Source organism: Balaenoptera borealis, assembly GCF_965194805.1.
Source record: "Balaenoptera borealis genome assembly, chromosome: 1".
NCBI classification, from domain to species: Eukaryota; Metazoa; Chordata; class Mammalia; order Artiodactyla; family Balaenopteridae; genus Balaenoptera; species Balaenoptera borealis.
The window spans coordinates 25,192,489-25,205,054 of NC_138860.1; the positions used below are offsets into that span (position 1 = coordinate 25,192,489).

The 12,566-nt window shown below is 35.7% G+C and overlaps 1 protein-coding gene and 1 long non-coding RNA gene across 14 annotated transcripts in view; one reads left to right on the forward strand and one right to left on the reverse strand.

Moving 5' to 3' along the window:
• Positions 1–12,566, reverse strand: part of LOC309604882 (serine/threonine-protein kinase MRCK alpha) — a 319,353-nt gene that overhangs the window by 90,402 nt on the left and 216,385 nt on the right. For all 13 annotated transcript variants that reach the window (XM_082339881.1, XM_082339883.1, XM_082339890.1 and 10 more), the window contains one exon: positions 4,981–5,228. In XM_082339881.1, coding sequence (XP_082196007.1) covers positions 4,981–5,228 — 248 coding nt within the window. The remainder of the gene's footprint in view (positions 1–4,980; positions 5,229–12,566) is intronic.
• Positions 7,713–12,566, forward strand: part of LOC309605637 — a 90,694-nt gene continuing 85,840 nt past the window's right edge. Inside the window, exon 1 of the long non-coding RNA XR_014231463.1 lies at positions 7,713–7,994. This is a non-coding gene — a long non-coding RNA (uncharacterized lncRNA). The remainder of the gene's footprint in view (positions 7,995–12,566) is intronic.

The following is a 12,566-nucleotide window of genomic DNA, read 5'->3' on the forward strand; positions in this document are numbered from 1 at the left end:
CAGAGGATGCATATAGGAGCATTGGGCTTGAAGAAAAATCAGTTAAATCATTTTGCTCAACGGGAATATTTAAAATATTCTGCACGAATCCTGGTGGCTGTCTTCTTTTATTTTAAATGTCTGCAGCTGTGGGATTATGTCCTCTCTTCTTGACATGCCAAATGTAACTCTGTAAGTGATGGAAAACATTGTCCTGCGCAGACAACCTCATGACCCTTTTGGCAATATCAATGTAGTCATTTCAAAGCCTGAAAGCTGCATTCTTTTCATCCTAACTCAGGATGTAGTTTAGCGACCAGAATTGAGAAGAACGTGCCAAATGAGCATCTATCAGGTGGATTTTGGGCTATCATTTCAAAAGTGGAATAAATTGATAAATTTAGTATCCTTAGAGTAGAATTTAGTGCTTGATAAGTTATTTTTTCTACATTAGAAAACAGATGCCACACAGGGAATTACATTCCAGATTTAAAGAAATCAATGGAAAGGATACAAAACATTAAAGTGTAGCAGGTTATTGTTCATACTTGTAAAGCACCTTATATCATTGAGAAAATAAAAAACAGTGCCTTAAAAGACGAAAAGACAAAAAAAAAAAAAAAAAAGAAACAACAACAAAAATCTCCTAAGGGAGAAAGGGGAATCAGTTTTTGAATACTGAGTTGAAGTGCAAAGAAAGAGGCTTATCTCTACAGCAGTATGATGGAGGATGTTAGTTAGCAGCAAATGAATTTCAATGTGAAGCAGTTCTGGGTAATTTTATGATTGCTTCCAAGTCAATACACGACATAAGTAATGGCTGATTTTAAAAATATAATCTTAAAAATCCCTTTCTCACTAAATTATTGAATATAAATTAAATTATAATTTAAATGATAACTTCTAGGAAAATAACCATCCTGTGTCCAAACAAATGTGTCCCTTTCCTTCTTATCTATAATCAAAATGTGAAATTTAGTTATGTTTAGGAATCTTTCTTGATTCAGAAGCAACTCCAAACAACAAACAACAATGAAAAAAATACAAAAAATTACAAAGAAGCATCCTTTCAGAAAAATAAGTATATGAATAAATTGAGTAAAATTTCTATATACAACCATTTTTGTTTTTTCCTATTAGCATTAAACAAAACTTAAGTCTCTCTCATACTGAAACAAAATAAACAAACTCTTCCCTAAACTCTACGTCACACTTCATTCTCCACTTTCCTTGTCTTCCCGTTCACTGGCAACCACCCTGAAATCTTGAGAGTTTGCCGTATCCACTTCCTCACTGCCTAAATTTTCCTCCCTGTGCCAAAATCTGACTTCTGCTGCCACCACCTCAAAAAAACTGTTGTCCCAAAACTCATTATTGTCCCAACTGTTATTTTATCCAATCTACTGGCTACCTTTGACAGTGTTGTCCATTCCCTCCCTCTTGAAATGTTGTCCTCCCTTGGCTTCAGTGATACCCACTTTCTTGATTTTCAGCCTACATTTAGACTGTTCAGCTGTCTTTGTGAGCCCCCCACCCCCTCTTTCCTCTGCGTAAATGCCAATGCTCCCAGGTATTCTGTCACAGGTGCTCAACTTTTTTTTTTTTTTACACATTTTCCCTGAGCTCTCTCATCCATTATACCACCTATTTCAATTATCATCCATTATGCTGACAAACTCTGAATCTACATCTGAAGCTTTTCTGGGCTTCAAATTGCTGACTTGATATCTCCCCAAAGTCGTCTCCCAAGCACCTCAAATTCAACATGCCCGACCCTAACAACAGAAAAACAAGTTCCCAACACCCCACGTACCTTCCCCTGCGATCATACACTCTACTTATTCTTCTCTTACTACAGGAGAAAAATGTAGCTAAGGTTGCTCTTTGCTTATGCGCCTGCTCAAGTACACTTTTCTCCTCTCTGTCCTGAATCATCTACTGGTACTTTCTATCAGATTACAAGCATGGTGTTATTTTTGAGATAAATTTCTCCTCCAGTTATTATCTCGTTGCTTTTATTATATGCTTGCTCTTACAATTGCTCTCCTTCAAGTCTTTGGATCCATTATGGGGTTTCTGCCCACTACTGTTCCACTGAAATTGTTCTCATCAAAGTCACCAATGACATTCATATTGTTAAACTCAACTATCAATTACATGGTCCTCATCTTATTTGATTTAGACCTCATCTAATTTAACATGTAGACAGATTTGATATGCATTCATCATAACACCAAATTTGGACACCAAATTTGCACACCAAATTTGCCTGGTCATCTTCCCATCATTCTTACCGCTCTTTCTCTCTCCACTTGGCTGTTCCTTCCTCATTTCCAAACTTCTAAAGAGTGGAGTGCTCCAGGCTGCAGTCCTAGGACTTCTTTTCCATCTGTATTCATTCACTAAGTGATCTCATCTAGTCTCACCCCTTTAAATATCATGTGAATGATAAATACTCCCAGGATTGTATCTCCAGCCCTGAAATCCAGACTAGTCTGTATGATGACCTACTTGACATTTCCACCGGGATGCCTAAAAAGCACCTCAAACATAATTTGTTTAAAATGAGCTCCTGATATTCCCATCCCCAAAATGCTTCTTCTGTAGTTTTCCTCTCTAAATGGTAACTATATTCTCATAATTGCTAAGGCCAAAAACTGTAGCATCATCCTTGATTTTTCCTCTTTCTTTCTTACCCCATATCTAGTCTATCAGCAAATATCATTATTTTTACCTTTTAAAGAAACTGGAATTCGAACATTTTTCACAGCCAATTCTGCCACCACCCTAGGCCCAATCCACCATTATCTTTTGCCTGGATGATTGCAACAGCCTTCTAAATGGTTTCACTGCTTTTTCTCTTATCTAGTTCAGACTTTTCTTAATCTAGTAGTCAGAATAATCCTGTTAAAACACAAGTCAGTATTTGTCCGTTTTCCACTCAAAATCCTGCAATGCTGCCCTGCCATGGTTTTACTGAGAGTAAAAAATTGTAAGTCACTGAACATGACTTACAAAGCCTTACACGATCTGGCCCCCATTACCTCTCATATGTACCTCTCACTATTCTCTCCCCTTAAATCTGCTTCATCCACATTGGCCTCTTTTTTAGTATTATTATTTTAATAGACTTTATTTTTTAGAAAGGTTTTAGGTTCATAGCAATACTGAGAGGAAAATACAGAGATTGCCCATATACTCAGAGTGGTGCATTGGTTACTATTGATGAACCTACATTTGACACATCATTATCACTAAAACGTCACAATTTACATTAGGTTGTATAATGACATATATCCCCTATTACAGTTTCATACAGAGTAGTTTCACTGCCCTAGAAATCCTCTGTACCCGGCCTATTCATCCCATCCTCCTCCCAATCCTTGCAACCACTGATCGTTTTACTATCTCCATAGTTTTGTCTTCCCATTATTTTATTTATTTTTTAAAACATTCTGGTCTATGGAGGATGTGTTTTTGTTTTTTTTTTTTAAATTTTATTTATTTATTTATTTATTTATGGCTGTGTTGGGTCTTTGTTTCTGTGCGAGGGCTTTCTCTAGTTGTGGCAAGCGGGGGCCACTCTTCATCGCGAGGCGCGGGCCTCTCACTATCGCGGTCTCTCTTGTTGCGGAGCACAGGCTCCAGACGCGCAGGCTCAGTAATTGTGGCTCACGGGCCCAGCTGCTCAGCGGCATGTGGGATCTTCCCAGACCAGGGCCCGAACCCATGTCCCCTGCATTGGCAGGCAGATTCTCAACCACTGCACCACCAGGGAAGCCCCCATTATTTTTTTTAACAGACTTCCTGTTCCTCATGTAAAATGTTCTTCTCATACATCTGTATAGATATCTCCCCCACTTTCTTCAGTCCTTACTGAGAAATCACCTTCTCAGTATAATTTTCCCTGGTTATTTCATTCATATATATATGTATATTTAAAATTTAATTTTCCCCCTTAATGCTTCATAGCCCCCATCCACTGCCTTATTTTTTGTTCTTAGAATTTATCATTACCTATATATTACCTATCCTATATCATTACCTATATATTCTGTATTTTACTTCTTTCATTTACATTTTGCTTATAGTCTTTCACCATAATTAAAGGAAAGCTCCATAAGGAGAGAGAATTTTTATCTGTTCACTGTTATGCCTCCAGGGCCTACAGCAGTGCTTTCACAGAGCAGGTTCTAAAAATTTTTGCTGAACGAACAGACCAAACTGAATTAAACTTAGCCTTCCAATATAAGTTGAGAATGACAATAACATACATTCAGTTACCTAAAGCCTAGAAACTTGAGTATCACTGATAATTTCTCCTGCTTCTAATTTCTCATATCTGGTTATCATGTCATCCAGGTTCTGTCTTCTCGGTAGACCTTCTGAATCCATAAACTTCTCTCCATCTTCACTATCGTATCTAAGGTCCAGCCACCTCATCTCTCATGGCTAGATTACTATCTGCAGTCTGCTCCTTCCAATCCATTCTCTAAACAGTAGCAAAAGTGGTCTTTCAAAAATGTAAATATTGATATAATCATGTAATTTTCCTTCAGTGGTCTTACAACTGTTTTCCTTTCTAGTCTCATTTCTCATCACTCATCTTTCTTTTTATGCTTCCACCATAATGAACAGCTTTCATTTTCTGAATGTGCCATGCTACCCTTTTCCTCTAGATCTTGGCAAATTCTGCTAACCTTTGCCTGGACACTCTTCCACAGCTATATATTTCGTATATCTTTGGTCTTAACTCAGAAATAATTTTGTCCAAAAAACCTAGACACACTAAAGTTATCTTTTGTGCCTCTTCTACGGGTGTTCCTATACTTATCCCATTTGCTTTCCTATGATGCTGTAATATAATTTTCTGTTTACCAATCTTGACTTTTTGGTCTTCTTGAGAACTGGAATATGTTTATTGCCATATATCTCCAGTCCTGGACACCGAACAGGTATTCAATAAATAATTATTAGAGGAGTAAATAACTTGATTCTTACCTCTCTCTCCTGGTTTTTTCCAATTTGTCTTTCAAAATCATAATTTCTTTGTTGAGAGCAAGTTGCTGGCCTTCTGAATCATGCAGTTCTTTCTTCAGATTTTTAATTTCATTTGCATGTATTCCTTCTCTCTTGGACAATTCTTCTTCATAAAAGATACTTTTCTTTTCCAAATCAGTCTTTAGTTTGGTTATTTCTTGCTGATGTTCTATGCTGCATACTCCTGGTGAGTAACTAATTTGTTTTTGCTATAGAAGTAATAATAAAAGATTAGTTAATCTGTAAGAATAATAAAATATTAACTAATAACTCTTTCTACAATATAAAGAACTGTTCATATAACTGAATATTATTTTTGTATATTATTACATAAAAATAATACTTTCTTTATTCAGGCTATTAACCTTTTGCCTGCCATATGTTGCCAATATTTTTCTTTTTTTTTTTTTTGCCAATATTTTTCTAAGTGTGTATTCCTTTATTGCTGTATTTTACAGTCTTCTTCACACCAAGATTAAATATTTATCTGTATTTTCTGCTGGTACTTATATAATTATTTGTTTTACATTTAAATATCTAATTTATATATAATATTGTTGGTGTATGGAGTGAAGGAAAAATCTAACTGCATCCTATTTCTGATGTGGAACTAATAAAAGGTTATAAATACATTTGTATCTTTAAAAGATTAACTTGGGGGAGGAGTGCTAGAGCTAGAATGCACAAAAAGAAAAGGGAGGAAGAAGGCTTCTGCAGTGGTCCGGGGAGAAATGACAAAGGTCTAATCTAACATCTTTGTATCTATTCTAGAAAAAAATGATACATCTCTTCACATTTAGGTAGGGCTTTAAGAGGGGAAATTTGGTTGAAAGACATCTTTTTAGAAATGAGGTTGAAATATACTCTTGGTATCAGTGAGAAAGGAAAATGTAATGTCCAAAGGTTCTTCCAGGTAGCAGCTCAGGTAAACAGAAGCATACAGAGGTTATGACTATAAGATTTCCTGAGTAACTTTTCTATTACTTTGTTACATGCTATTTTCCCAGGTGATCCACAATAAAACTTTTAAAACTCAAAGAACCTATAAGCTTATGTTTAGTGACAACAAGGAATCAAGATCTGGAGGACACTGTATCCTTTTCTGAAGTCAGTATTAAGGGCAGGAAAACTGGTAACAGTCCTTGATTTAAAGTCCAAAGAAAACTATGCTAGCTTTTCACATTTGAGGTCTATAATTTAAAAAAAAATAAAAAATAGGCATCAACGTGGGCCTGAGAAATGTTTCTGGGATAGTCACTGTAATGTTAACCATTTACTCAAAACTGCTTATGAAGTGCCTACCATAAGCAGGACCCAGATTTTCCAGTGGTTTCTGAGTCAGCCTGACATGCAAAGCTCGGCGGAAACTGGGAAGAGCCATGTCAAGTCATGTTGTTGCTCTTATGCAACTCCATGAAAATGGTGCCTAAATCAACATCTGCAGCACTAACCACTTACCATACTACTCTTCATTTTTCTAATCACCTAAAGCACACTTTTAGTTTGCTATTCACTTTAGTATAGTTTGTCTGTTGGGATAGCAGTAGATGTACTAGAAGTTTCAAGCAAAAATTACCTTGAAATCAAAACCTCACAAAGATACCACCAAAAAAAGTTACAGACTCATGTCACTAATTGAGAAGAACGTAAAAAAGCCAAATAAAACGCTGAGAAACAAAATTAAACCATAGGTAAAAAAGAACAATCTACTGCAAAACAATAAGTTTTATTACAGGTATTGAAGGTAATTTAATATTAGCAAACATTAATAACTGTGCAAAAATTAAATTAACTCCATGTGATAATCTCTGTAAGTACCCCTGCCCAAAAGTATTTGATAAAATCTAATACCAATTCCAAAATACTACCCCAAGTCCCACAAAAAAAAAAAAAGAGTTCAGTAATTCTCTTAAGAAATAACCTCTTTCAAGCTATCAGACAAAATAATACTTTCTAGTGAAACACCAGATACATCCAGGAATAATAACAACAAAAAGGATGTCTTCCATTATCTCTTATTTAATATTAGATTTTAGATATTCTAAGTAACATGTGACATAGTTACAAAACATGAATAGGTGAAAATCATGATCATTTCCACTTAATAAACTGTTCACTCAGAAAATGCAAATAAATCCACTGAAAAGTGTTGGAATTGATAAAGCTGAGTAAAACAACTGCATATTAGATAAATATAAATCAAACAGTACTTCTAGACAGTAGAATAAGCAATCATAGTAAAAATTTTCATTGTTAATAATAAAAAATTTTCATTTGTTTTTAATAGATCCAACAAAAATCACCAGCAACTAATACACACACAAGTAATAACAACAGTGAATAATTTGTTTGAATTATATGAAAAAACTACAAGTCTCTATAAAAGATTTAAAGAAGACAATATAGAAAAATACCAAGTACTTGAAAGGGAAGATTGAATGTACATATATTCAATGTTTCTTAAATTATCTTCCCTGTAAATTTAATTTAAAAATTTTAAATGTGGGAGGTAATACTGGGTGAGAGATGGAGACAAATGTTCTAGCACACAGGCAAAAATAAACTGGTAAAAATACCAAAGAAAATCCTGAAAAAGCACAAAGAGTAAAGAAGGAGAGAGGGTAATGTTCTTTTCAGATGTTAACATGTACTATCAATTTTTTTTTAATTAAAAAAAAAAATTTTTTGTCTGCATCGGGTCTTTGTTGCTGCACGCGGGCTTTCTCTAGTTGCAGGGAGTGGGGTCTACTCTTCATTGCGGTGCTCAGGCTTCTCATTGTGGTGGCTTCTCTTGTTGCAGAGCACAGGCTCTAGGCGCGTGGGCTTCAGCAGTTGCAGCACACAGCCTCAGCAGTTGCAGCACGTGGGCTTCAGTAGTTGTGGCGCGTGGGCTCAGTAGTCGTGGCGCACGGGCTTAGTTGCGCCGTGGCATGTGTGATCTTCCCAGACCAAGGATCAAACCCGTGTCCCCTGCAGTGGCAGGTGGACTTTTTTTCTTTTATAAATTTATTTATTTTTATTTATTTAATTTTGGCTGCCTTGGGTCTTCGTTGCTGCATGCGGGCTTTCTCTAGTTGCAGCGAGCAGGGGTTACTCTTTGTTGTGGTGCACGTGCTTCTCATTGCAGTGGCTTCTCTTGTTGTGGAGCACAGGCTCTAGGCACACGGGCTTCACTAGTTGTGGCACGTGAGCTCGGTAGTTATGGCTCACGAGCTCTAGAGTGCAGGCTCAGTAGTTGTGGTGCACAGGCTTAGTTGCTCCACGGCATGTGGGATCTTCCCGGACCAGGGATCAAACCCGTGTTCCCTGCGCTGGCAGGTGGATTCTTAACCACTGCGCCACCAGGGAAGTCCCTACGATAAATCTTTAATAAAGTATCAGTGTAATAGATCTCCACCCCAAAATAATTTAATTCGATATGTGAGATACTGTCAATCACTGAGGAAAGCAGTGATTAATTAATGGAATTGAAACCACAAGCTAGCAATTAAAGAAAAGAATGATTCTCACATCATACCATTTAGCAAAACAAACTCCAAATGGATTAGAACTAAATATCTTTAAACCCAATAGAAACATCCAGGAAAAAGCAGAATTACATATTTAGCAAACTCTGAAAAAAGAAGGACAAGCCAAGCTTCGAAGCAACAGAAGAACTATTGAGGAAAATAAAAACAAATCATCTATAATTTGAAAAAGAAACAAGACCAAAATTAAAGGGCAAATGATAAATTGGTAAAACAGTTGCAGAGAAGATAAACAGTACAATTTTTACTATGCAAAGACTTTATAAGAATTGATAAGAAAAACATTAAGACTACAAAATTAAATGGGCAAATGACTTAAAGAGATAATTCACAAAGAGAAAATATGATTAATAAATGATCTACTAAGAAAGCAAGAAATGCCTCTCATACTTGCAAAAATTTGTGGCATGTATCAAGTGCCTTAAAAATGATCTGACCACTTCATTTCCAGGTGTCTGTTCTAAAAGAAGTGCATAAAAGGGTCCATGGTAATTATTATACTGCAAAAGTGAAAAATAAATACAGTCAGCTTGGGGGGATTGGTTCCAGGTCTGTCCACCCCCCATTACCAAAATCTACAGTCGCTCAAGTCCCATATATAAAATGGAGTAGTATTTGCATATAACGTACTCTCAAATACTTTAAATCACCTACAAATGCTATGTATAAGTTGCCAGGGCATGGCAAGTTCGCATTTTGCCTTCTGGAATTTTCTCCCCCACACCACCCCAAACAATGGGCTCTCTGTATCTACAGACATGGAAACTGCGGATATGAAGGGCCAAGTGTATTTAACAGTAGGAAACTGGCTAAGTGGATATTCTTCTATAATCATTAAAATTATGTTTGTGACAATCACATAATAATGAAACAGAGAAAAAGCTTATATCACACTCTCAAGTGAAACATAAGGGTTAAGGGTTGACTTGTGTCCCTCCAAAATTCATACGTTGAAGTACTAAACACCAGTACCTCAGAATGTGACCATACTTAGAACTTTAAATACTTTAAATACTTTAAAGGCTTTAAATACTGCATGATCTGACTTATGTGTGGAATCTAAAAAAGTCAAACTCTTAGAAGCAGAGAGTAGAACAGTGGTTGCGAAGGGCTGAGGGGGTAGGGGAAATGGGGAAATGTTGGTCAAAAGGCACAAATTTCAGATATGTAGGATAAATAAATTCTAGAGATCTAATGTGAAGCAGGATGACTACAGTTAACAATACTGTACTGCATACTGGAAATTTGTTAAGAGAGTGGATCTTAAGTATTCTTAGCCAAAAAAAAAAGGAAGGAAGGAAGGAAGGGAGAGAGGTAGGGAGGGAGATGGGGAAGGTAGAAGGAAGGAGGTAACTGAGGTGATAGACACGTTAATTAGCTTGATTGTGGTAAACATTTCACGATGTATACATATATCTAAATATCAGGTTTTACATCTTAAATACATACAATTTTAAATTGTCATTTGTACTTCAAAAAGCCTGAAAAAAATGAAAATAAAAATAGGGTCTTCACAGAGGTAATCAACTTAAAATGAGGTCATCAGTGTAGGCCCTAATCCAATATGACTGTATCCTTATAAATAGAAGAAATTTAGACACAGAATCACGCACACATTGAGAACATCATATGAAGATTAAAGCAGAAATCAGGGTGATACATCTACAAACCAAGGAACGCTAAACACTGCCAGCAAACCATCAGAAGCCAACTCTGCAAACACCTTGATTTCAGATTTCTACTGCCATAATTGAGACAATAAATTCCTGTTTTTTAAGCCACCCAGTTTGTGGGTATTTGTATCAACTGCCCTAGCAAACTAATACAACGGGGTAAAAAAACTCCTGTGGTATATGATCGCAACAATTGGAAAGTACTTTTTTTTAAAAAACAGCCTTTCTCAAGTAAAGTCAATCGGGGAGAGGGGAGGTATATCTAACAGGGAGGAGAGGGCCCAGTGGAAGGAAGCACCATGGAAGGAAAGATACCCACAGCAAGTTATATCTAAATTGAGACCTGCGTAGAATATTGCTGGCAACATGTACAAAAGTCTAGATACTAGAGAAAACCTGATGTATGAGCAGGAAAACCCAAATAGTAAGTTAAAATCTCGAACAGCAAGGACCTCATAAGGTAAAAGCTATGTTACAAAGTTTGAGCCTCTTCTGAAAAGCAAAGTGGTATCATGAAAGGATTTTAAGCACAAAACTAAAAGACTTTAAAACTACTATTCTGACTACCATATGAAGAACAAATTTTTTTCAACTAGGGGGAAAAAAAGCCCAGGAAAACCAGACAGAACATTACATATTTATCCAGACAAGAAATGATAGCTGTATTAATGTTTAAAAAATAAAATATTAACCAAAAAAACAGCTTTACTAAGATATAATTCACATACCATACTATTGACCCATTTAAAGTGAACAATTCAGTAGTTTTTGGTATACTACATTAATTGTTTTAAAGTGGTAAAACATATATAACAAAAAATTGCCATTTTAACCATTTTAAATGTACAATTCAGTGGTATTACATTCACAATGTTGTGCAACCATCAACACTGTAATTTCTAAAACTTTTTCATCTTCTCAAAGAGAATTCTGTAACCATTAAGGAATAAACACCCCATTACCCCCTCTACCCTGCCCCTGGTAATCTCTATTCCACTTTCTATCTCAATGAATTTGCCTATTCTAGATATCTCATATAAGTAGAATCATATAATATTTGTCCCCTTTTGTCTAGCTTCTTTCACTTAGCATAATGTTCTCAATATTCATCCATGTTGCAGGATGTATCAGAACTTCACCCCATTTATGGTTGAATAATATTCCATGATATGTACTTGCCACATTTTGTTTATCTGTTGATGAACACTTGGGTGGTTTATACCTTTTTGGCCATTTTACTAACGTTTTAATGAACACTGGTGTACAAGAGTCTGTTTGAAGTCCCTGCTTACAATTCTTTTGGGTATATAACTAGGAGTTGAATTACTCAGTCATATGGTAATTCTACGTTTACTTTTATTGAGGAATCACCAATTGTTTTCATATTCCTGCGAGCACTTATTTTGCTTTTGTTTTTAATTTTAGCCATCTTAGTAGGTATGAAGTGGTATCTTGTGGTTTTAACTTCATTTCCCTAATAATTAATGATGCTGAACATCTTTTCATGTGCTTATTGGCTACTAATATATCTTCTTTGGAGAAATGTGTATGCAAGTGATTGCCCATTTTTTGATTGGGCAGTTTATCTTTTCTGTTAAGTTGTAGGAGTTCGTTATAAATTCTGGATATCAAACCCTTATCAGATATTTGATTTACAAATGATTTCTTCCATTCTTTAGGTTATCTTTTCAGTTTCTTAAAAATGTCCTTTGATGCAATACAAATAAGTTTTTATTAAGATGAAGTCTAATTTATCCATTTTTTGTTTTGTTGCTTATGCTTTCTGTGACTTAAGAATCTACTTCCAAACCCAAGGTCATGAAGATTTACCCCAATGTTTTCTTCTAAGAGTTTTATGGTTGTAGCTCTTACATGTAAGTTGTTGATCCATTCTGAGTTAATTTTTTAATATGGTGTAAGGTAGGGGTCCAAATTCATTTGTTTGCATGCAGAAATCCAGCTGTCTGGCACATGAGTTGAAGGAACTATTCTTTCCATACTGAACAGATTTAGTACTTATGTGTACCTATGTCAAAAATCAATTGTGGCTATAGATACATGAGTTTATTTCTGGACTCTTAATTCTCTCCCAGTGGTCTATATTCTTATGCCAGTGTCATATCCTTTTTATTACTGTGATTTTCTAATAAGTTTTGAAATTGGGAAGTGTGGGTCTTCTAACTTTGGCCTTCTTTTTCAAGCTTTTTGGCTATTTGGGGCAATTCCACATGAATTTGAGGCTCATATTTTCCATTTCTGCAAAAGGGGCTGTTGATAATAGGGATCAAATTGAACCTGTACATCACTTTTGGTAAAACTACATCTGAACAATACTAAGTCTTCTTAT